Source organism: Cyprinodon variegatus, unplaced genomic scaffold (assembly GCF_000732505.1).
Source record: "Cyprinodon variegatus isolate N-32 unplaced genomic scaffold, C_variegatus-1.0 Scaffold124, whole genome shotgun sequence".
Taxonomy (NCBI): Eukaryota; Metazoa; Chordata; class Actinopteri; order Cyprinodontiformes; family Cyprinodontidae; genus Cyprinodon; species Cyprinodon variegatus.
The window spans coordinates 1,163,727-1,190,613 of NW_015150577.1; the positions used below are offsets into that span (position 1 = coordinate 1,163,727).

The 26,887-nt window shown below is 36.8% G+C and overlaps 1 protein-coding gene across 2 annotated transcripts in view; it reads left to right on the forward strand.

Annotated features, from left to right (window-relative positions):
• Positions 1 to 19,259: 19,259 nt before the first annotated feature.
• The window catches only part of pamr1 (peptidase domain containing associated with muscle regeneration 1), a 34,972-nt gene continuing 27,344 nt past the window's right edge, over positions 19,260 to 26,887 (forward strand). For both annotated transcript variants that reach the window (XM_015375708.1, XM_015375709.1), the window contains exon 1: positions 19,260 to 19,508. In XM_015375708.1, coding sequence (XP_015231194.1) covers positions 19,352 to 19,508 — 157 coding nt within the window. In that variant the 5' untranslated portion in view covers positions 19,260 to 19,351. The remainder of the gene's footprint in view (positions 19,509 to 26,887) is intronic.

Here is a 26,887-nt window from a genome sequence, read left to right on the forward strand (position 1 = left end):
AGAGCTCCACTCTGAGCCGGATTGTTGTCCTTCTGTGCCACCATGCCTGTCTGAACCTGAGAACCCTGTGTGTTTCCAATAAATATTGGACTTTTAATCCTCCCTCTGTGTCCGTGAGTGTCTGCACTTGGGCTAGTAAAACCTGCGCATCATGACAATACCTTTATATATTAGGAGTTTGACTTTCTAAAATAAGGGATGTTATTTTTACGTGTACCTGTACACTGTGTGAGAAGTGTGTTTCATATGGAGGTAAAAAGTGCCGAAGCTTAACCTTTTCAGGGGGGGCTGGGTATCTCAGGGGCGTCCACAGCCTGGGCAGCATGAGAATGTATTTATGAATGGGTGATTCAATATCTTCAAAACAGAGAAGCAAAATAAACAGCTATAGCAGTACAGGCAATTAACCATCATACCAAAGAAACCATGGCTGGTGCAAAAGGGATTAATTAGTGATTCATTGTATGTGTAATTATTCTTCTCATATTTATTTAAACTGTTTATCATTAGCTGACAGTTTAAGGCAAGTAATACCTCTTTTCGTTTATATAATGGACCTGATGGATTTTTTTTATGCTAACAAAAAGGCAAAAAGTTAATATTTATTTAACTTTATTTTTTGCTCCAGTAATTTTAACTTTTATTTAAGTAATATGTTACTCTGGTAACTTAAGTTGTATTTGATTTTTTAAATGAAATTTTTATTTGATTTTTATTTTCGTCCCTCTGTTTTTGGACCTTGTTCTTCTTCTAATTGTGTGTATTTCCATACAGTAAACATAAAGGGCTGCACAGTCTCTGTTAAATGTAAAACGGGACTAATAGATTGCGAGAATACTGCAATATAGATCTGTATGACAAACCACGAGTCATCTAGACTGAAAACGAAGTGAAAGTAAAATTTAAAGAGTCCAGGCACTGATATTAAAGCTGGCCTAAGTACATTGCTGGAATTCTATGTGATCTGTTTTGCTTTCTGGGAGGAGGGGTAACAGAAGGCCTAATGACAAGCTCAATCTGCAATGGCTCATAGTGTTTCTTTCCTTAAGTGCAAGTATGGGCATGTTCACATATCAAACCTATCTGTTTCATGAATTGCATTCTATGCTGGTCTGCCAACCTCAGAGCGACCCCCGTCTCAGGGCTGCTGTCCCCCCTCCTGTTACATTCCAGCTTCAGCGGCCCCAAGAGAGCTGTAACACTGGGGAAGCTTTACCCCAGCAGTCATGGCCGTCGCTGGTCAAGCGCTGCAGTGACACGAGAGAGCTCAGATCGTCTGTCATTCTGTCTGCAGCGACAGAGTGGCTGTCTGACACCACAGCTGTGATACGATCTCGTCTTCTCTGTGTGGTTCCTGTCTGCCGGTGCAGATGGACACAGGGAGGGGCTGTAGACATAAAGGCATGGCGAAAGAAGAGGAGAAAGTGTGGTGGGCTTATGTCACCCCACAGTCTAAGGTTAGCTCATGCAGAGTAATAACTCAAAGGTCCCTCGACACATTTCAGCTTCCTGTACTGAATAATGAATGTGCACGGCTTCCATTAGCGTTGAAAGCAGCAATCATTTTTCCGGCGCTGATGATTACTCATATATTAGAATTCAGAGATGGGTGGGGGAAGTTTCATGAGAAGAAAATTTGTGTCCCCTGTTTTCTGAGTGAAGAGGATATGTGAATTACTGTTCTGATCTGTATTCTACTAAAGTGAAATTTTTTGAAAAAAGAGGGTATTGTACTGATTATGAATCTATTATATGCAATGCTTTGAAAATATGAACCTTTTCATGTGTTTTTTCTTCCTAAAACCACAAACTTCAAAGTATTTTATTTCATTTAATGAATGACAAAAATGAAGAATAGTTTTAAATTGTTTTTTTTGTTTTTTTTTAAGAAAACCATAACATTACAGTATAATTTGGTACAGTCTTAAGCTTCTATGCACACTTGCTTTGGCTCAGTTATATTTGATGAGAAGAAAACATTAACATCGATTTTTAAGTGCTGCAACAGTGATCAGCCTTAGACTGATTATCTCTATCAAATGCACATGCTTGATATAAACTGATCAACTATGGCTCTTCATGTTGTTTTCCTGCTGGAAAGTTTATCTTCTTATTACCAGTCTCAAATCTTTTTAAGCCTATGTATGTTTTTTTTCCTTGTATTGCTCTCTTTTTAGCACTGATCCTTTCTTCAACTCCAGACCAACTTCTGTGCATTCATTAAAGAAAAGCTCCTCCACAGCATGATGGTGCCATCACTGTGCTTCACCATTAATGGTTATATTTCAAGCATTCTATATTCAGTAAAGATTGCTGAATATGGGGATTGCAGTCTTTAATGGCTTTGCTCTTTACCCTACAATATCATTTAGACATCAGAAAGAATTTAGTTCAGGATGTACTGGTAAAATAAATGCTTCAGAGACAGATAAGACCTTTTTGTATTCAAAGGGTATTAGAGTCACAGATCTATAGCATTAATCCTAGCACTTATCTCTTGGGTTTGAAAACTGCATAAATTCTCCCAGAAACCTAACTTTATAGTCAATGGTCTGCTCTCAGTTTCTTGGCATCAATTAGTGGGCAGATGGCGCTTGTATTAAATGTTAGAGGTCATGCACTCAATCACAGGATTTTTCAGGATGACGCAGTTTCTAAAGCAGCCTCACTCCCAGTTTTATCATGACAGAAACACAGGGAGAGAGGAGAAAGAATGAGGCGCTGTTGCTACAGCAGTGCATGGCCAGCAGCCACTAAAACTGCTGCTTTATTCCACCATCCACTATGGTTTCCCAGGTCTCCCTCTGCCAGGTTACTGTTACGCCGGCTGAAGGTTTTTAGAAGAACGTCCAAGCACTATTTTACCAATGAATGAATAAGTGGATGCAAAGTGAGGAAAAGCAGAGGGTTTAGTTTATAGATGCACAGTACCATACTCCCCATCTCCATCTGGTTTCAATGCAGCAGGGGAGGTGAGCGAGTGTGTGAGTGTGGATCAGAAACAGTGGTGGGCCATTTAAATTCAGTGCTACACAAGGGGGACTCTCTTGCAAGAGTGAAATCAGGGGAGGAGGAAGGAGATGTACTGTGGAGCAACTTGATTAAAGAATCAGTGTCCAATCTCCTGGATTACAACCCCTGACCTGGCACTGCAAATCCCCTATTTAATAAGTCAGGAATGGAATCCTTTTTCTCCCTTTCCCACTAACTGGCTCGTTGACAGAAGTGTGCTCGGTACTTTCTGGGGATGTTTCTCTTTGATTAAGGGGGGAAAAAAGGAACGCTTTAGGAACATCTGACTATGATTAACAAAGTCATGAGTCCATAAGCCTTTTTTTTTTATTGCAAAAGATGAATTACCCATGTGATATGGCTTTCATCCAGTTTTTAAAAGGCAAGATTAAAAATGGTAAATATCCTCCTAAAGTTTAAATGAAATATTTAGCAGCTCATGGTGGTTCATCAGAGTGGAGTATATGTTCTCATATTAGTTTGAAGTCTACTGTAGGGCATGCTCAAGCAAAGTGTCGTGGTTTTAATGCGTCTTCTCCCTCATCTCCTCTCCAACCCCTGCAGAATTAAATCCAGTTCAGGTAACCACCAATGAGAAGGACCAAACATTTAAAACAGGGTATTTATTTACAGTTTGAGCAGATGCATGAAGATGAGCATCATGTGGTTCTATTTCTGTGGGCTGGGTGGCGAGAATTAAAGAGAGACAAGAAAAACCACACTTTGCATTTTCAAGTTCCAAATGAGGAGCTTCTTGTGGGATCAACCACTTTAATATTTACTTCCCATATGGGATAAACTGTAAACATATGTCAGTTAACAACTGCTGCAACTATTTGCGTAGTTTAACTTTAAAATACTCCTTACTTGATCTACTGATCGGATATTGCTACAACATTTATTTATCAAGAATTATTACTATTCTATTTTTTAAGAGGCTCGTTTTTCTTCCCCAAGACATTTGATTCCTGTACAGTACGGTTCAAATCATATCCATGAGCCACAATGGCCTAGTCAAAGTCTAGAGATAACCACTATCCAATGAAGAATCTGTGGCAAGGTTTGAACCCTGACATTTCAAGCTATCCTTCATCCAAACTTACTGTGCTTGATCTACTTTTAAAAAAATAATTAGGATAATTGGAGCTCTATAGGCTTCAATACTTATGGACTCTGCATCCCTAACTATTAGATGTGGATCAACAAAGTTGTTATTATTTTATTGTTTTTATTATTCTTACCCAAATTTAGCTAATTATACTTGTCTTATATATATATATATATGATGTCCTACTTTCTTCTTGTGTCATATAAAATCAAAATAAACACAATTAAAGCGGTAAAACTGAGAAATGAGACTTTTTCTGCCCTTTCAGCACTTGGATCTGTTGACAGTAAAATATAATGTTATACTAATTTCCATCTGTATTATTTAAGGGTTTCTCTTGTTCAAGCATAAAGATTTATGTTTTCTCAAGACAGGACTTTTAATGGTTCTTCAGCAGAAGAAACAGCCATCCTGGGGCATTAAAGGAGGGAAAAGGTCAAAGTTCTGGTGCCCCGTTGGAATGTCGTCCCCTTTCTACCCATGAGGCTGGGGGTGTTTAGAGCACATCGGATTGGAGGAGGGGTAAGCAAACAGGCCACATGGAGAAGACTTCCTTAAAGGTGCTGAAAGACCAACATAAAATACAGGAAACCTTACTCAAACTGCTTTAGGCTTTTGTGTATAAACAATATTTACAATCAACTGAAAAAACGCTCTCTGCTATCTCTTTCCTTCAGTCTATGTCTCAACTGAGAATGCGACAAACAATTTAACATTTTCTTATCCTGAGAGGCTCAGAGTTTCATCCAAACTTAAATTACAATTTCAGAAGCTACAAATTCCTTATTTTGGGCATGATACCATCAGAAACTGCTCTCAGTTACAGGGCGTAGAAATAAAGAAATGCATTGAGATAATATTTTATAACTTGAATTCCAGGCTTCTGAGTCACAACCTGTTACTCCTGTTAAGTGTATTAACAGGAGAGCTATAAAGTGGTCAGCTTATAGCGATGAAAAAATTGATCTGTAGGTTGAAAAGGGGAAACTCTACTAGTGATCTATAAAAAAACTAGTCAGTCTAGTCTAACAGAAAGAAAAACATTAGAAATTAGGGGTTTTTATGCTATAACAGGTTAAGTAGTAAACTGTTGAATAAGTTGTGCATATAAGCGGAATAAAAAAATATCCAGATAGCCAGTGCATGGCTGAATGAATAAGCCATTTTTTCTTTTTTCTTGAATTGAGGAGGAAAGTGAGATACTTTGCCAATAGAACAAGACAATTTACTTTTAAAATAAGAAAAAATAATGTTATTGTCTTTTTTTTTAATGGCATTCTATCTAATTGTCTTATTAACATTCCTCATTTTATTTGCAAATTATCTTATTTGCCTGCTCAAATTTAGGCTAAAAACACTTTATTTAAGACATTTTTTCTTCTTTCTTGATTGTTTTTTGCACTGTTGTAGATTCTAGATGATATAAAAAGTTGTTTCACAACACAGTCATTTTTCTTTTTCCTGACCTCTGCTGCAGAAAAAAAGACTTTGAGCTGGAAATAGAACATAGTTCACATCTAGTGTTTCTGTAAATTTGCCCTGCACACATGCAGCAATTAAATAGCTTCTTGTCGCAGGAAGAGCTTAAGTCAGAATATTTATGGCTGTGGCTTTATGGAGCAGGCATTTCCTGGACACCTTGAGATTAAGTGTATTTTGTCTGCCTGTGCTCTGCTGGTGCCTGGAATTATCAATGTGGAAGACAAGGCGCTCACCACTGATAGATTTGTGTCCCACAGGATGTGGGGTTTGTATCACTGTTGCCTGTCAGCACATACATTATCCTGTTTAAGCAAGAATGATCACTGCTATTAAGAACAAAGCAGGCCCAACTGAATAATTTAGCAAACCAGGTTGAGGCGGCAGGGACTCAGCGGTGATAAAAGAAAAGGAGAATTGATCAAACAGCCAGAACTCAGCGGTGCTGGTATAAATGATAAAACAAGATCAAAGTGATTATTTCTGGTCGTTTTATTCCTAGTTTAACTGGAAGGATTTCGACTCTGATCTTCTTGACTATCATAGCTCACTTTGGTAAATTAATATGTTTTGAAATATATAAAAGTAAAAGGGCTGGGAGGTTCTCTGTGTGTAATCAGACCAGTAATAGGCTGTGTAGCATTTGTTTCTTCGTGTCACTTTAATTATTTTTACTTTACTGGCTGAAGCATTTCCTTGAAAGAAAAACACACATCACACAGTTCACATCAGGTCTTCACATCAGGCTTTTTCATCTCAGGTTTAGTCTTAAACTGCTAAAATCATTTGTATGGCATGACTCCCTCTAGAGGCAAATAAGGTGAGCTACAAGTCCAGAATTTAAAAAAGGCAGGTCTATTGATTTTAAAAGATCTTTAAAAAGATTTAAGATTTTATCACAGCCACAGCCTGTATTCTGTTGGGAATTTTGTGTTAGACCAACACAAAATAGTGCATGAGTTGTAAAATAAAAGAATGGCTGAACAAAATGTTAAATTTTTTGCAAATAGAAATTATGAAAACCGTGTTATTTAATGCGGTCATGTATCGATTAGAGAATTTATGGCGAGTTAGAACATTTGTGTTCCTACATACTCTATGGTATCTGAAATAGGTTGAGCTTTTGTGCAAAACAAACCAAACAACGGACCTAGATTCTTGTCTCAAATGTATGAAGCTGGCATAGACATAGCCTTCAAAATCTACAGCTCTACTTTCGCAAAGGCAGTTTCACAAGTTATTTAATTGGAAGGGATGAATACAAATAAACTCATTTTTTTAAATATACATTTTTTTTTGTTCCACTTCCCCATTTTATTTTAATTCATTTTAATTATGCATTTTGTAAATGAGTCAAATATGCCCTTGCAATGGACATTGCATAAAATGCTCTTTGTTTTTAAAACTTAATGGACATGCAGGAGACACTGTTACATCTTCTGTAATCAAGGTTATAAGTGGCACTGGAGCTCACCTCAATGGGCTTCGGAGCGCTATGTCAGCAGTCTACTGCAGGACTAACAGAGACACACATCAATGCACGCTCACTTGCCATTAATCAAATCAGTGACCTTGTTGTTTAACAAAAGTGCTCATCTTTTAAAAACATCAACTTTTGCTAATTAAAGGGTTGTGTGAATTAAAGTGGTGTCAGACAAAAATAAGGCTTTGGCTTGGAATGGGTTATGGGACTGGAATGAGCAGAGAATTCAGATCAGCATGATTCTGTCATCAGAATAAAGATGTAAAATTCACAGATTTAACTTTAACATGACAAATGACATGAAAAATCCTTGGCATAAACTCTTGGAAATAGGTCTGGAAACACTTCCTTTCCAAAAAGAGTTTCAGTTTCAGCTTTTAAATTCAGATAGAAGGGGCAAAATATGGCTTCAGCAACATGAATATTACTGGTGGTCTTGCTGTATCAGACAGAGGGATATCCTCATGGCAGTCTTTAGCTTACCTTAATGTTGCTGCTGATCCTGTCAGCTCCTTTATGGCAGCTGAGCACACATTGCACTGTTATCAAGTTCACATGATTTCAAGCCAACAGATCAAATTACAAATGATCAGCTTTGGTAAGTAGCAGAATGGGAGCTTCTTAGCATGGATGTGGGGAACACAAATCTACAACTACTTTATGATTCTATCATTTTGATATTAAGGAAAACCTTGTATGTTAATCTAATTTCCATACAAGGATTAGATATCTAAATTATATCTTTTTTAACATAAAATGTTTAAAAAGTGAAGACAAAATCTTAGCACATCTGAAGGCACAGGTGTGTAGGAAGAGGGCGTAGTCCAAAATGTGTCTGATAAAGGTCATACTGACCAAAACAGTCCATCAATATATCTTTCACGGAGACTAATATAGTGTGCAGAAACCTTACTTTGAATTTATGAGCATAAAAGGCTTAAAACTAATACTTAGAGTATGTAATGCATAGCTGTTAGAATGGGATAAGGCACTTTCACTAACAAAAGTTTACTGTTTACTTTATATTCACTTGAACTCCAAGCAACACATCAGAATCAGAGGAGAAAAAAGAACAGTGCACCAATGTGTTATAATAATAATAATAATTTAACTTTATTGATTTCACACTGTAGAAATGTACCTCTGCATTTAACCCATCCACTCGGGGAGCGGTTGGCTGCCATTGTGTGGCGCCTGGGGAGCAGTGTGGGGTCTTGTTCAGGGACCCAGAGTGGATCGAATTGGTTAACCTTCTCAGAGCACAACCACACTGCTCTAACCACTGGGCCAACACTCCCTTCCAGTGAACTTTCCAGTGATATCCAGGGCCTCATAAAATTTTCTGCTTATAATTGACAACAGTTTCACAGTTGCTTGGTTAATCAAAGTAATTCTATGAAGCTAATTACACATTTTTCTTAATCTTACTAAGCCAAACATGCATTGCATTTGAAATCATCAACCTCATGGGATGGATTCTTTGGTTCACACACTTGTTTGTAGAATCTGTCTGCAAGTCCTTGGTTTTATACACATTGGGTGATGATATAGGAGTTGGAATGCCTGAATTCAATGATAGGGAAGGATGTCACAATACTTTTGAGTAAGTGAATGTATGCTGTACTACATTTTGCTTTTTGGCCCGCAATTTCCTCTTTGTCCAGAAGAGGCTGCCGCACACAATCTATTTGTCTCTCCTTGTTAGTAATATTTATTGATTTCATATATGGTCACAAACATGATCATTTTTGTATATTGACAGTTGAGAATGTTTCTTATTTTTTATTTGTATGAGATCCTATACACAACAAGAATCAGTGCCACATGGATGAAATCTCATTCAACTCCTCTGCTAAATCTGAGAGCCTACAAACCTTCTCACGGAACAAAGTCCTAAACTAATATAGCTATAAATACAACTGACAGATCAAGTGTTGTTAGGGTGGAGCGCGACATCTACACCCCACATTCTGACCGCCAGCACAATCACCATGATCCCACCCCTGTTGTTTTTCCATGTCACGCCTCATCAGTGGCCTTTTTTCTCTGATACGATGAAATCCTGAATTCAAATATTCCATTTTACAGTTCAAATGCCACTTATGTCAGTGGAAAAATATTGAAACCACTCAGCCTAAGCTTGGCACTACTAAAGAGCAACTGTTGATGTAAAGAAATTGGAGACGGGAAGCTAGTTGACCAGCAGAAGGCATGAAAATTAAAGTCATAGCCTCTAAAGGTTCATGTTGCAAACACGGGCCGTTAGCTGCTGTCTTCAGCTTACTGTCTGAAGACCCCCCCCCCCGTCTCTTTAGCCAAATTGTTTCCATCACAGTAGCACAACCTCTGTGTTCTACTAAGTAGTGTGACAGGAAGGGCATGCAGGAAAAAAAATTATATAAACAGAAACCCTGTTTCCATGATACACCCAAACAAACTCTCTGTGTGAGACAGCCGTCCAGATTACTGGCCTCGAGGCTAACGTTTAGTGGCAATGACACAACAGGAGTCACTTTATGAAAAACAACAAAAAAAGAGGGTCTAACATGCTGGACAATAAGCAGACAGGACTCATTTCAAAGACTTGAATACCCTGTGGGGGGCAAACTTTTCCATTCAGTGATTTAAACACAAGAGGTTTTTGTTCTTTTTTTATGTCCTGGATCTTAAAGCTGGAATTCTAAAAAACAAAAACAAAAAATATATATATACTGTATATAAATAAAACCTCATTCTATTGTGTTGATAGTCATTTAAATCAGAGTATTTCAAAGAAACTTTCAGCTGAAAAATATTGATCTGACATTGAAAGTCAGTTTTATCTACAATTTTGTTAGTTTAAAACATAAAACTGATTGAATGGGCTAGGTGAGCTTTCGAAGCAACCAGGAAACCTAAGGTAGAAGTGGAGAAGCTGTGGAGAGACAAAGCTCAGGCATAGACTCTTTCAACAAAACCCTCTCCAGTCTACAGCCTGTCACACATTATATTAAAGATCAAGTCATATTGTTATCTTTTGTTGATGTAAACTTCCACTGGGACACCTGCTGGTGGATGGATGCATCATGGTATGGGGAGGCTTTTTTTCACATAGACAGACCAGCTAGAAATAGCTAATTTTAATACTAGGTGGAGCTAAAGCCAGGGAAACATACAACCACATCGACAATTTAATGGTTTAGATCAGTATTTATGTATTAGAATGGACTAGTCAAAGTCCACATCTAACTAGAAACTGTGGATAGATCTAATAACAAGAACTCCCAGGATCTGTGATGGAGCTGGGTCTACTTTTTAAAGAAGAAAGAGAAAATAGTTCAGCCTTTAGATGTGCAAAGCTAGTAGAGACATGAGCCCAAGGGAGGGTTCTTGAATGTATTGACTCATTGTGGCTGGATAAAGATCTGGAACCCAGATAGTCCAACTAATAAATAAAAAATAACAAGACGATGTAACATTGCACATTTGCTAAATTAAAAGCAAAATTGTAACTAGAAGGGTTTGAGCCAAAACCTCACTTTAAATCATGCCTGATCTTGTTAACTTTCCCTATTTACTTTCCTCCATCTTCTTGCTTCAACTATGAAGATCCTTATCGTTCAGTAAAAGTCGAGGGAATACATGCATTACAGTCACCTTGTAAGTTACCAGACCTATGAAGAAAATGTGAAATCTGGAAAATGATGCTTCAGATAGAAACAAGTTCTGGCTTATTAAAGCAGTGTCTGGTTAAGTTATCTCAGACAATGAACCAATACAAAACACAGATCATCATTCCAGGTGTTCAGAAGCTTCTCGTTATGCTCAAACACTGGTTAAGGCAACAGATACTTTCCTGGATAGACAGTATAGTCCTGGAAGAGTTCCAGCTGGATGATGAATCCTCTAAGTGTGGAGCTCAGCTATTCATCCAAGCCTGTGCACACATCCTAAACTGTGCACTGGATATCTTGCATCCCATACGTGCCATCTATGCTGCTATAATAATCCCAGAGCTACTTTGGCCATTTACTAGTGAATTAGGAGTAGGCAATGGAATGTAAAATTAATTCCAAGTTTGTTATCATGAGCCAGAGGTGCTTCCATTGCTGTATAACTTCATGGGGTGTGGACAAAGAGGCCTGCTTTTTAACGTTTTAGCAGTTTGTAAATGTACAGTACATGACCTGAATTATAAATTCAGGTGAATCAAAGAAAGTGTATGGACAAATTGGAGTGTGACCTGAAGAGAGAGTATATAAAACTATGCAGAATACCTGCAGAAAAGTAACTTTAAAATAAGGGGATACTTTGAAGTGTCATGGAAGGGAAATAGTGTAAAAATGTATTCATTTATTCATTAAATAAGTTCTTTACTGAAAAGCATATATAAAATAGCCTTTTTATTTGATCCTTTAAGAATAAAACATCGTTTGATGATCTGACTGACACCTCAATAGTTCAGCGCTGATGCATTTATAAGCATGTAGGCTATTTTCCTTAATTTACTTCGGGTTAAAAAATTTTTTAGGCGGATATGACATCAAGAGCATCCATTTTGAATAGGTACGACCTAACAAACAATCAAAGCATTATACACAAGATGGATTACGCGGATACTCAGAAGTGTCTAGCATCCAGCTCAACGTAGGCACCAATAGCAAATCCAGGTAAGGTGAAGAAAAGCAAAAAAAAAAAAGAAAAAATCCTTGTCAGTTACGTGCTCCAACCAGAGAAAGAGCAGAAGAGTGCTGCAGTTTCGTGTTTTGGTCAAAGGTGGCAGTATCATTAGAAAATGCCTCTTTAATCCAGCATGGTGTGCATGTTGCCATGTTTAAAATTAACATGAGAAATTCATAATAGAGATCTGGGGGCCTGGAATTGCATACTTCTTCAAAGACGTGGGAAATAACTTAAAACTTTTTTTCAGTAATAGTTTTTTAATAGTACTTTATTAATAAAGAAGAGCATAACTGAAAGAAAAGTCTAGGAGATTTTCAAACTTTATGAAAGTCAACATTCGTATTCTTGAGTTTTATGTTATCTGCTTTGTTAATGATTAAGGTGAGGTTAAAGGCTTTACATATTTTTGTCTCTCTATACACTATGAGTGATTAAATATATATAAAATAGCAGTTTTTCTGAAGTAAAGGCTTCTCTTCTATGTGCACCACATAAACGAAAACAGCACATTTGGTGTGCAGTTTTAAATGGTCTTGCCCCATTGAAATAGTAGAACTGCAGTTTGTCATGGTACCAAGGTTCTGGCAGAGCTGCTTCTGGCTTTGCTTAAAAAAGCTGCTGTTGGCATCTGTCTTTTACCTTTGAAATAGCCAGCCTAATTTCCATCCACCACATCTAATGGAAACAGAACGTAGTAGTTTGGCTAAGGGAGAGTCAGGGACACTAAAAGGTAATTGTGTTTATACCCTGTTTTAAGTAAGCTATGCAAAAGACAGATTTCTTGATATAAATACATCCTTGATTTTTAGTTACATGTCTTATGTTATTAAATGTGAGAATTTATCTCATTTCTTTTATTTCAACATTTAAATGCTGATGTGGTATCATGTTTTGAGTAAAATTTTATAAATGCATCCTTATAAACCGTGTGATATACATTGAATATCAGACAAGATGTCTTCTCTTTGCACGCTTTAGGTGATGATGGGTCCTTGGTAATATGCTTCCCTTCCACTGCTGCACTCTCTTTATGTGGTTGGTAATGAGATTTACCAATCTCTGTAGGCAAAGGGGCCCATTTACTTTGACCAAATGCTGTTCTGTCAGCATCGCAGCTCATGCGGTGCAGGGTCTATTCATCTTGAGAAAATGTTTTCCACATGACTAAATGTCACTTAACTAATGTAGCAGGATGGATAAATGAATAAACGTCCAACATAGGGCAAAACATAGACTACTTGATTGAGTTAAAATGATCATAATTCTGCTTGTCTTCCACGTTTTAGGATATGAATTGATGGTGTAAAGGTTAGTTCAGAGAAAACACATTGGAATCAATAATTTGTACAACTTCTGACACAGGAGGAAAAAAGCAGCACATAATTACATTGGATGGAGCTGGATGACAACAAAATAGCAGCCACCATGTTTATTTTCAAAACAAACTTTGCAATGCCTGAGAAGGTTTTATTACCCTGTTAATACTCCCATTAGTGACAGAAAATATGTTTTTGGAGCAAGTCTAAAAAAGGTGGAATTTCCTCAACTTGGATAGGTTTATTAATCAAAGCTAATTTCCCTCAATAGTTAGATGGATAAACTTCAATATAAGTTGATGAATAAATTACTTTAAATAAAGCATGACAAAATATCACATTACTTAAAATTCAAAATCATTTTCCAAAAACTAAAAGCACTTCACATTAAGGAGATGCCAAAGTTACAGTATTGCTTCATAGATGATCAGAAAATGATTACTATTCTGACTGTTGGCTCAGACAAATGGTCAAGTTGAAACAAATTGAATCAAATCGATTTAATTTGATTCAATTAATTTCAATTAAGAATTAATTAAGAAATACTTTACTCATTGTTTATTGATTAAAGACTCTATCTATTATGGTTTCATGATAAATCAAAATACACATTTTGTGTTCAATCTCAAAATTTTATTTGTACCTAAACATGTTAAGATGAGCACCCTGGACCCATTTTGTCGATAAAACTTTTAAATTAAAGCATTTTAAATTCATTGACTATTGGTCAGACTCAAAAAACTTCGTTTTTGACTCTTTAAGATCAGTTTTTATTTTTTGACGTTCTACCTACAGTATGCTGCTTGATGACCTTTGTGGCTGCAGCTAATCTAAACCTTGAATGTATATATGTATTGCATTTTGAGGTGATAAGCAGTCTACTATTTCATATGCATTTGGTTCCACTGAAATCTATCATTAGTCATAACATATGTTTTTACTTTGTTGCAGAAGAAAGGATAATATCTACATCTATTTCTACAAACTAACTTTCCACAAATGATCTCATCAAGTGTATTAAAGATAATTGAAATCATTTTTTTAATTTAGTCTGAGGCAATTTATTCCCATCGGTAATTACTTGGAAACAAAGCACATGTTTTTCTACTCACGGCTTTAAAATACCTTTTTTTATATGAAGAACTTTATTTATATTTTTTCTAAAGGAATGGAATTAATTTATTATGAGAATAGGCTTCAGTCTTTAAATGTTAAGAGTGCAGTTGTCAGATTTTTAATGTTGCAATAAAGTTTTAAACAATGGGTTGATGTAAAATGCTACTAACTTTTTACATGTGTTATAAGAAACCCTGTGTACTCTAGTTGATGGAAAACCTCCAGTCAAACATTGCTCAGAATTGCTAGAAGTAAAATAAAAATCAAATTCTCCTTATCATGTGCATCGTGAGAAGCATAATTTCTTCTGGTTTTGTTTCCTCATTGTCTATGTTTTATGGATTTTGTATGGATCCTGACATTTAATTTAACTCCTGTCTCTATTAGGGAAAAGATGGTACAGTATAAGAGGTCAACAGTTAAAATGTTGGCGAATATGTTGGGGTGTAACCTGGCATAAGCCACATTGATAACATGTAGTTCAATTTGAATAGTATCCATCTGGAAAGGCTCCTGTAGAAAGTGTTTCGAAAAGGGGAAAGGCATTCAGTACGATTCCACAAGCTAATTGAGGTAAAACACTAAGGGGCACCGTCTCATACGTTGAGTTTTTTTGAAGGTTTTACGGCACCAATGGGCTGTACAATGGGCTGACAGGAAAGGGGGTAGGAGAGAGGGGAAGAGACCTGCAGCAAAGGACCACAGGTCAGATTTGAACCCGGCGTTCTGTCAGATGAGCATACCCCGTCGCGTTGTTGATGTTGTTTTTTACTAACAAGAACCAGATAGGATAAATCAATATTCTACTCCTTTTTGGTAACATGGTTAAAGAGAGGTTTCAATCTGTGCATAATCCGCTCTAACCTAATCTAAATAAAACCAAATGGTATTGATTTAAAATAAGTCATTTTACTAGCGATAATGCTTGCAAACCTGGATTTTTTTGCTTAGGATGTTAAACATTAAACTATATAGTTAATACCAGTATAATGCTCTATTAAGGAGTAGTTCGAAGCTGATTGGCTCGCTTCAGAGACGGATCAGCTTCTGATTGATGGAGGTAAGTCAGAGTTTCTTCAATTGAACTTCCGCTAGAGCTTCATATTAGAACTCAAAGTAAAACTGGTTTTATAGAAAACCGACTTTCCACTTCTTCAATCAGTTAGTATATAGTGAAGTGGAAAAAAAGGAAAATGCTTTAACTTTTTAACATTTGCAATGCTCATAAGCAATCCTTTAAAATGAACCCGTTATGATTCTGGAGTCGGATTCTTGTTAATTAAGTATCCTGCCTGCACTGCAGATGCTGTTTTTTTATTTAGTGAAAACAAAGATGTCAAATAGAAATGTGATGAGTTATTTTTTATAAAAAAGTAAAACTGAAAACAAATGACAGAAGGACTGGTCATTTATCTAAAAAGGATATCTTTGACAAATCATTCATGCAAAACTCTGCATCCGCTACTGTTCCATCGAACCGTTTTTCTGTATTCTTCTGATGATGGAAATGTTGTAGCACTAGTAATTCATTTCAGTGCAAATATTTTTCTCGCCCTGACCTGTCAGGCTTACATTTCTTTCTGATAATTGTGTTTTTCATAAGCATAAAGAGGACCATTTAAAGGCTTAATATTTTGAACCGTGCATTCACACATAAAAAAAAGCTTATCATGCATAGGCTGCAAAATTACATAGTTCTGAGAATATATTGTGGGTGACTGGTAGGTCAGATTGCTTTAATGTGCTTTCAAACTTTACAGTACAGAACCCTCCTAAATGGGCCTGCCCAAGGCAGACTGAAGCAACTGTACAGGGCTTTAGGGAAACTGATTGGCCATCAAGCAGTGGCAGCTTGCCAAAAGAGGGCACTAGGGCGCTGCCCTACCAGACCAATGACCTTGATTAAGACAGAAAAAAAAACAAATTACAAGCAAACAAATTGTGCTTCCAACATGTACATCTGACATGTTGGATGTACAACTTTTATTTCTCATTAAAGTTGTACTTGTGCTGTTGCTCCTCTCCAATACAGAAGTATAGGAGAGCTCTTGGAGCACCAAAGCTATGCCCTTAAGTGGAACTGTCATCACAGTTGCTCTACAGGGGATTGACAGTGGGGGAGGGAAGCAAACTTAACAAGAGAAGCTGGAGGTGAAACGGTTTAGAGCTGATCAGCTGAACATCAAACTTAATCAGCGGTCCAAAAATAGATGAAACGGTACACTCAAGCTTTTTCCAGGACCTGGTTTAGCTACAAGGCTTGGCTAACTGTATGCAGTGAGGCTAACGCTTTATTCTGCTTTCCTGCTTCCCTTTTCAAACGCAAGGATGTTACCCAGCATGGATAAAGACAGGAAGGAATGATTTAAAGCAGTTTTTAGAAAAGGCAAAGAAGGATGAACAACCTAAGATTCAAACGCAAAATAATATATTAAAGGTACTTTTCTATATGTTTGTGAATTTGCAAAATAAATCGTTTTTATATATTGAAAAATTATAATGCTGTCTAATAGCTTCTTCATTACTACAGTATACTGGTACATTATATTTTTAGATTTGTGACACCATATTGGACCATGCAAAATACAGATTTACCTTCACAAAGCCTCAGAAAGGCAACATTTATGTACAAAAAGTAAACCCCTACATGAAATTATGTTTTGTTTTTTATAAAATGTTTTTAGAATCTTTTCTCTTGTTTGCATTCACATAAATATACCAGTGTGATAACTTGGTATACGTTTGACTTGTTTTTGGTATAAGTCTATTTTGAATTTATAGTCCCCCGTGGAAAAAACACCACCAGCCGCCACTGCCATAAAGACAAACAAATTACCTCCAACAAAGAGTTTATGTTTTAGGAGAGTTTGTTTGTTTGTCTGTCTGTCTCTGTGTACAGGATAGCATGGAGAATTGTGAACTTATTATTATGAAAGTTTTAGCAGAGGTGTACATCATACCAAGGAACAATCTATTAAAATTTGATGATGATCCAGATCATAATCCGGATACAGAATTTATTTTTTTAAAGGGATTCTCTATCATTGTGAGATTTATGAAGGAAACAAGCAGTTTCTCCCTAAACCAGAAAGTGGCAGCAGCGACCATTGAAAGCTGAAGCATTTGACTCAAAAAGTCATGGTCCGGTCCAGGCAAGCTAGATTTAGCTATCGGTCACAAAACAAGGCAAAATGTTTTTCTAGTATGTTTTTTGGAACGTGTAGCTTTTTGTGTATGATTACAATTACAACACACAATTTTATGATAAAATGTTGCTTATTTTAAATTAATATATCTTCAATCTGGTTCAAAGGGGCCAGATTGACACACAGACCAGTGTAAACTTCTCCAAGACAAACTTATCTTTGGAAAACTTTCTGACAGTGCACTGGATTTAGAAATGGAAAACCTTTCAGACATTTAGAAGCAGAGATTACGTTATTTTCTCACTCAGCTCTTGAACTGAGATCTAAACTCTCCCCAACTCTTCGGGTAGCTCTTAGGATGACCTGCACTCTCCATGTGATTGTTATATCTGCGGAGATTAGCTTTTTTCCAAGCTCAAATGAAGAAAGAACTACCCAAGATCTTCCATGGCATAAAAACGTCTTATATGTGGCTAAGAGTAATTTATGCTATCAAAAAGAGCTTTTGCATAAAGTTATATACTTTAACATAGTTTTTTTTTCAACAAATTATTTAACTATAAATAAAATTTCATCAACTTCATATTATTTACGTTATTCAAGAAGCTAATTTGTATTCTACTGTTTATTTAACACAAATATTTTCGCTTTTATTCTATTCCATTTTTCTTTTTTTATTAAAGCAAATGTATTTGCTGCTCATTTACTACAGGTTATTTTTGCATATTGCAGTTGCAGTTGGAATGAAAAAGTATAAACCACGCAACCGTTTTGCTGTAAATATAAAAATAACTAATATTCTATTATCAATAGATTGTAAACAGGCACTGCAAGAACTGCAATGGTTTTACGATTGGTGTTTGAGTGATCTGATTATTCAACTATTAATTGCAGGAATCTCTAATATTGGCAGAAATAATATATAAAATTAAATTTAGGTTAGGGCCGCATGAAGGCTTCTGAGCACTTTTTAGTTTGATAAAACCATTTGAGAAAGAAAGTCAAAAAGCCTTTTTGGTTTACAGTTTTAAGAGCATTATGTGTAAATGTGTGGTGAGTCTAAAAGTAGAAGTAGTAGTTTTCACCCAAAGGGTCTGTTTTTAAGCTTCTGTGCCATCACAGTGTACTATGTCTGGTGCATAATTGTAAAAAGGGAAATGCATATTTGGGAATAAAAATATAAACTTTTAATTTGTTTTCTCTCCCTTTTACAGGTTTTAAATTTGCATTTCAAATTTTAAATAATTGTGTTTACTGTAAAGTGGAGTTTTTTTTAAATATTTTCAGTAACTCACTGTTCACGTTTTCAAGTGTTGCAAAAATTAAGTTCAAGTCAGCAGTCAAGTGCTGTGAAACCTTTTTATAACTTGTTATAAGTGGAGTTTCACAGTTTCAAGTCTGTATCAGTCTCCCGTAGCTCAAGGTTGTATCGTGACACATTATAAGAGAGGCTTTAAAATTCACTGGGTGCACTTTTCACTTAATCTAAAACTAATGACTCTTTTCCATTCTATTGTAAACCGCTTACTGCAGTTTGAGACTAAACACAGCTGCTACATTTGCCCTTGTGTGAACTCAAACATAACTGACCTCAGAATATTTCTATCATGAACACATATCCATTGAGGCAAATATGAGTTCTGTCACCTAATTGATTACGATTATGGCAGCAAGAGTGTGGATCACAAACTGGCTGAATAGCTCACCACGAGCATGTGTTTTTGGATGTGAGATGATAATGAGTATAGCATAAAACACTGACGCCTGCTTTCATTCATCAGCAGTGACGTCGCTGTTTAAGTGAGGCGAGGAAAGTTTTATTTTATTTGGGAAACCACTGCCAGTGGAACTCCTCTGCAAGGCTGGGTTGTAACTTGAACCCCAGGAGCTGTAAGAGAGGGAGAAACCAAGGGAGAAAGACACGGGGAAAGAAATAGGGAAATGAAGGGAGGGGGAGGGAAGGAATGAAAGGCATAGAGAGAGTAATGTCAGCTGAGCTCAGAAAGTAAACAGAGGCAGAGATTGCAGCATGCTGTCTGCGGGACGGGGAATACAGCTGAGGCAAACCCACAGGAGCACTCGGACAGTTGGATGGACAAACACCTTTATGTCCAGAGGAGAGGGCTGGCTCTTCTCCTTCTCCTTAATTTTCATCTCTTTCCCATTGGGGACAGCATGGCCATTCGGTAAGAGCTGTGCTGTGACTTTACCTTTACTGCACTTGTTTGTTTCCCTCTTCCTATCTTTGTTTCTTTGTTCTCAACAACCCAGCATCCACACTGTTTTCATTCTCTCTCTCCTCTTGTCAGTCCATGCACTCCAGCCAATAGTTGAACCACAGGAATCAAAGCTTAAAGTCTATTTATTGCTGTTTTTACAGATAAAAAGACAAGTCAGTGCATGTCCTTGTCATCACATCCCTCAAGAGGAAACATTTGTCCTTTGAAGCCTCAGTGAAGATGATGAACTGTTTTGTTTTTTCTTCTGTTTTTTGTGAGAAAAATAGAAAAAGTTATTGTTATAAAGAATCACCAACAAAGCAATAGTAGGATGCCGTCATGCATTCCTTTAGGTAAACTAAGGCACTTGAAGTCTTAATGATCCAGTTGAATCTTGGCACTCTTGCCCTATTGTCTAGGAGCCCTTCTTTAAATGCTCAAGCATGTTGTGAGGAGAATTAACTACGACTGTCTGAACTGCTGGAAGACATGAGTCACTTTTGAGTCAATTACCCTTGCTAATGTGTATACCATAAACCATCCCAGATATACCCCTGCCCCTTGGTATGATCCCCTTTAGGATGCTTAAATTTCAATAAAACTATACATACAGATGCTTGAGTGTGACATATGGCTGAGCAGCTTGCAGTAAGTGTAGTTTTGACAGATTTGACTAATTCTGTTGTTGTCAGCTTAATTTTCCCCTACTTTTCTTGTTTCATAATCAGATGAAGACGATGCTGATCCATTGCACAACATTAAGTGTGTTTTCTTTTAAAAGAAAAAAACAAAAAACATCTTTAGGGGTTGTTTACACATGTGTTTCTGCTTGTGTTTATGGCAGTTCGGTCATGTTTTGGTGTCCTTCTCTGGCTTTTTGATGTGCATAAGACTTCCTGTTTAGGATTCCCTGTTCTGTCTCCTGTTGCTCTTTGTGTTTAACTAAAACCCACGCAGAATTACTCATTTGAGTTCCCTGGTATTGCATAGCGGGGAAGCATAGACTAAAGCCTGCAACTATAAGAAATGGAGTTCCAACCAGATGTTTACACACAACAAGTTGTTTTTACATGCTTTCTGATATTAAATCTAACCTAAATATTTCTGGTTTATTTCAGATAAAATTACTTACATTATTCCTATTACTTAAATGACAGAATATAGAGGCAAAAAGGGTTCAAGGTTAGGGGTTTTATATGATTATTTATATTTTTATGGCATTGTTGGGTCTGGGTATAATCACTGGAAGAGTAAGATAAGATGATACCAGACTGTCGTCTTCAAATGTAACAATGGCCATTATTATCAAACACTTTGATTTAAGTTCCACCTCCGCAAGGGAGATGGATACCAAAACAAAGTTTATTCTCTTGAGACTTTTTTCCAGTTTTAATTTGGCTTTTGTATTTTGCTTTTCTGTATGACTCCTATGTGCGTCCTGTACCCTAGTGGTACAGGACGCACATAGGAGACTCATTTAACTTTGTGTTACCGCTTTCAGCCACTATTTTCATATGAACATTTTAAACCAGAACATCTTAATTTCTTAGAGACAGAACCATATTCTTTCCAGAGGAATGGCTGCACATTCAAATGCTATTTATACTTGTATATGATTATTTGACCAGATGGACTTGGTAACTACAGACATCCACAATTTCCCCATTGTGGGAAGAGGATTTTCTATTCTATTCTATTCTATTCTATTCTATTCTATTCTATTCTATTCTAGGAGTTGAACCCAACGATAAATTACACTGTTTTAAGTCCATCCACAGTTTTTCTCCCATTATCCTGACAGCTTAAAAAAATGTTTTTTTAAGATGTCACAAATGAAAGACGAGCATTTGAACTAGAGTCTTGATTTAAAGCACGTCCACAGTTAGGCCCCTATTTAACTCAAATATTGAAAATAACTCCAGAGAGGTTTTCATAAAGTTGGCACTTTAAACATATTTAAAGTATAAACTTCTGAATTAGTAAAAAAAAATAGAAGATAAAATATTTGATTAAAGACCTCTCTGTCAATATCCAGTTGATAGGCAAATTTTGACTATCCTACCTGACCAAAAACAAGAAACATTTATCTTTTAAAATTCCATAAAAAATAGCCATATTTCTTAAACAGAGAATATTTTTTTTTTACTGTATACTCAAACAAACTATATGTTAAAAAAAGAAGTGTAGTGACATATTCCACTTTTATGCTTGCTTGGAAGTAGAGTTTCATGTCAGACTTAGTTTAGAGCACAGACCTATAGTTTAATACTAGGTCACACACTTTTATAAGCATTTCTACACACTGCTAACCTACAGAGAAAGAATGTGTGGAAAGACATTTAATTCCATCTGTGGTTTTCAGTTTAAAAGAAAAAAATATATTTAAATCAATCTACCTCGACTGGCCAATCAGATCAGGCCTCTGGGATCTCTTCAGACAAACATTGACCACAGTGCTGCCCTGGGATTTTCCCCTTTGCATGATAATTAAATCACTCTGACCTCAAAATACCAGACAGCTGTTGTGGGCAGCAAGAAAAAGAAACTGTATACCCCCATACAGCACATATCTATACTGTTCCTTCTATCACAGCTGCTGCATAACTCCCCCCCCCCCCCAAATCATACATTAGTGTAAAATAAGCTTAGAAATGTTTTAATAATACAACTAAACTTCTTGATTTGCTGATTTTTTTTTTCTGAAATTGTAAAATTAGTCACTTAAAACACTAAAAAGTGATTTTATCTGCCTTGATGAAATCTTAATGTGCTTTTAAGCACTAAATTATAGGCAATAACCAATTGTGTGGTCAAGCAAGAGCAAAACAGCAAGAGCAAAACACACTAACCTAACTAAAATGACTCGAAGTGATTATGTCACAATTCAGTTTGTTTTCCCAAGGTTAGGCTACAAGGCTACAAATAAAATGAAACTGTTTCCTTACCCTAATTTAACAGAACCCAACCCATTAATGTGCTTCCAGTGAAAAACTGTAAAAACAGATCAAATGTTTCCGCCAATGTTGGCATCAAGAAGAAACTGCAAGTGAAAAATAGAAGACATCTCGTTGTGCCAAATAAAATGATTGCTTATGCCCACCCCGGTTATGACATATATGAGGAACCGTTCCAACACAAAATATGAGGTCCTGATTAATTCCTTTCACCACAAATTGTCTTTAGCTAAGTTTGCAGGTTCTTTCTATGCAGCTTCTTTCCAGCTACTCTGATTGACGATTCTAATGTGATGGAAAAAAATGTTTTGAGAATATTTTTATTTATTTATTTATTTATTTTTGTAGCTCTTCTTTTTTACTGAAAGAAATATGTTTTAAAATATTTGATCTATTCTTAAAATGGCTGTGACTAAGGATAGGTACATTTTTTATGGAATGGAAAAATGAAAAAGAGTTTTGAATCAGCAACAATAAAAGAATAATATAAGCCTGTTCTGAAATGTCTTGTATTGAAAAAACAGAACAGCTTTGTTTATCAAATGCTGAAAAATAAATGTCAGGTGGGTTTGGCATTTTTTGTGATCAATAAGATCTGTAATGTGAATTGAGCCACTGAGGCTGACAGGAACTTATTCTCTGCCTGCTTCCTCCTCCCACACATGGCGATTTGTCAACATGAGGACAATGCTGACAATGCCAGCCTTAAACTGACTTTACATTGGTATGGCTGCCCTCATATTACCAATCTGAAAATGAAAAGTCTTCATGTGATTCCTGAGATCATGGTGTTAGAGATCATATGTTTAAATATCCTCACTCCCTGGCCTGTTTTTTTTTTTTTTTTGTTCTAAAAAGCTTATTTCCATCTCTACCAATAAGCAATCTACTTGTTGTTTGTCCAGCGTTGTTTTTGGAGCTGGAGTTGGTTGATTTGCTCCCCCCCTAAATCACCTAATTTCAGCCTTTTTTTTTGACAAGAATCTTAAGACAAGTTATGTAAGTTTTAGGTCAGAAAAAAATGTTTCCTGCATATTTTGTGGAAGTGATTCACTAAATGATGATCCTCCTTTATCAGTTTTTGCAGATCTGATTTTATGTGACCTTTGGTCTAAAGTTTGTGCTTTAAAACTCTGTATAACAATGTCTCAGGCACCATTACTACCGTGGGCATGGTAACCAAAGATTTACAAAGGTTATGACTTGGGGCAGATTTGACAAAGTCTCAGCAATTTTAAGCGTTAACTAGAACAGTGTTTTTATTGACATAGACTCTTGACATGCATGCTGAGCAGCGTGTTTGGAAACTCTGTATCTGGAATGGAGCAAGCAGACACTTCTTACATAAGAGAAGATGAACATCCCCCACAAAAATGTGCAGACTTAAAAAAACATACGGCTGAAAAGAGAAAAAAAAAGCTTTTCTGACCTTTATAAGGATTTTATTCCTTAGAGTTTGTCACTAATCCTATTTTACCAACAATCCTATACCTATAACTAGACAGCTAAAAGGCACAATGGATTATGAATTTCTTTTTAGCCAGGGAACCACGCCGATGACTGTCAACACCTCCGATTTGTGATTAAATACACATTATGTCTGGGCTCATTGCAAAACCAAAATCTGGAAATGAATTATAATGTGTTCTGCATGTTTAAGTAGTTTTTTTTTTCTCCCATATTTTAATTATTATTGTTAGAGTCTCTAAAATAATCTAGATGAACCTGAAAAGGACATCTGTAAAAATGCTAGAAAAAGGAAAAGTGGTTGTTTGCAGGCCAACAGCTGTGCATTGATAATTTCACACATGTTCTGACCTTCTTAAACTGCCATAAAATCCTCATGACATTTCACCAGTTCAGTCTGTAATAACCTGCAGGTGTTCAACTGAGCACCCAACAGATGTTCTTTTACAGGGTGGTAATCTCATTGATAAAAGGGACAAATTTAAAGAGTCAAAAAGCAAGCCTTGCGTCTGGTGAACGCTTATAAAGGAAAGAGAAAGTAAAGATTGTATTCCAGCATGCATCTAACTATTAGAAGAAACTGTGCAGCTACATCGGCATCACTGGAGGTCAGGAAATCCAGTTCAGTGTACAAACTCTGAAGACACTGTTGCCTGAGTCAGAATAGAATAGCTGAGTTAGCAGAGCATGAGGAATTATGTGAACTTTCATTGCATTTTTAAAAGGAATTAATAACAAGTCTTTTTTTGCAAACTGTGGGACATTTTTTACAATCTCTACGTCAACATCACAAGCATCAGTTGTCTATATAATGACAATACCAGACCTACTCATGAAGTCCTTCGACTCTTTCATGTTTACATCCATTAAATCTGGTTTCATGGCCTCCCCAGACCATACTGCCACCCCAGAGGCACACAACCTACATAATAAGAGAGAATGGGATCGTAAGCACCTCCTAAAACAAAATGCAGCCAGCAGCACCTCTTCTAAGTACTACTCACGTCTTGTTTTTCAAAAGAAAAAAAAAAAACAGAATAGCATATTTGACTGTAAGGTTAGAGTGTCAAGAATGCTGATTTCCTTTATTAAATTTATTAATTACATGTTTAACTTTACTGATGCCACCACCAGCAGATACAACTTCAAAGCAGACAAAACCAAAACAGTTCAGCAGCGCCATCATTTGACTTATACTTCTTTTCCTTTTGAATTATTCTTTTGACTTTTGTTTTTTAATGTTAGGTTAAGTGATAGGCTAATAAGCAAGAGCAGGAAGCAATTTCCTACTGGACCTTGTTTTGAGACGGTACTGATGGAAGGACAGTGTCTTGATTTTCTTCCATACTGTCTGTGATAAGTTAGCTACTGGTTCTGTTTTTTAGCAAAGAAGCAAACAACATAATTAAGAGGCTGATGCTTTTCATCTCTATGTTTTTTCCCTAATGCTTTCTTTTCAAATAAGGGTTGGATCTGGATATAATAACTGTGTTGTAAAGAACAGGAGAAGACAGTAGTTTGGCCTTTACGTCATTGACATATCTTTTGCTTTATTCTGACATGTCTGTTGATTATCAGGTCATTTGTTACTTAATGCTCTGTTTTCTTTTGTTTTCTTTTGAGTAAAACAACTATTTTATTCCAGTTACTTTGAATGGGATATATATATATATATATATATATATATATATATTTATTTATTTTATTTATTTACNTATATATATATATAAATGACATTTAATTTTGTACAGCTTTCATTAGATTTCCATTCCTTAGAGTGTAGCAGTGATCAAATGCAAACATTGTGGGTGTTTGGTTTGGTGTTGTATGATGCAGAGTCTGTGACATGATTTAGAGTTTTATAAACAGTTCAGCAATCTGATGGCAGTGGGGAAGAAGCTGTTTCGGAATTGGCTCAACCTGCATTAAAGGCTTCGAAGCCTCTTCCCAGAAGGCAGCGGTAAGAACAGTCCATGGTGAGGGTGGAAGGGGTCATTGATATTGTTATGGGCTTGGGAAACGCAGCGGTGGGATGAAATGTCTTTTATGGAGGGAAGAGGAGATGATCTCTGCTGTTCTCACCACTCTTCTTACTTTCTTCCAGTCTGAGAAGCTGCAGCCTCCACACCACACAGTGTGACACCTGGTCTGAACGCTCTCTATGGTGCTTCTGTAGAAGGTGGTGAGGATGGTTGGGGGCAGGTGGGCTCTCCTCATCCTCTGCAGGAAGTATAATCACTCTTGTGCCTTTTTGACCAGTTAGGTGGTGTTTACAGTCCAGGTGAGATTGTCTTTTGTGCAACCCCAGGAATTTGGAGCTGCTGACCACCTCTACAGCTGAGCTGTTGATGAGCAGTAGAGCATGGTTAGGTCGGTTCTTTCTGAAGTCAACAATGATCTCCTTCATTTTCTCCACATTCTGGATCGGGCTGCTATTTCTGCACCAGCCCACCAGCTGCTCCACCTCCTCTCCGTAGTCCTGGTCGCTGTCATCTCTGATGACGATAGCGTGGTGTCGTCTGCAAACTTCATGGTGTGATAGGTGGTGAACCTGGGGACGCAGTTGTGTGTCATTGGGGGGAACAGCTGGGGGCTCAGGATGCAGCCCTGAGGGGAGCCTGTGCTTAAGATGAAGACATCAGAGGTGTTCTCCCCAACCCGGACTGACTGAAGTCTGTTTGTGAGGAAGTCTAGCAGCCAATTGCAAAGGGGTTTTCTATCAGATGCTGTGAGATGAAGGTATTGAAAGCTGAACTGAAGTCCAGGAACAGCATCCGCACATAGGTGTTCTTCTCGTCCAGGTGTGCCAGGCTCAGGTGAAGTGCAGAGGAGATGGCGTCTTCAGTGGAGCGGTTTTGTCAGTAGGCGAACTGGAGTGGGTCAAATGTTAGCGGCAGACTGGAGACGATATGACCGAAATGAGGT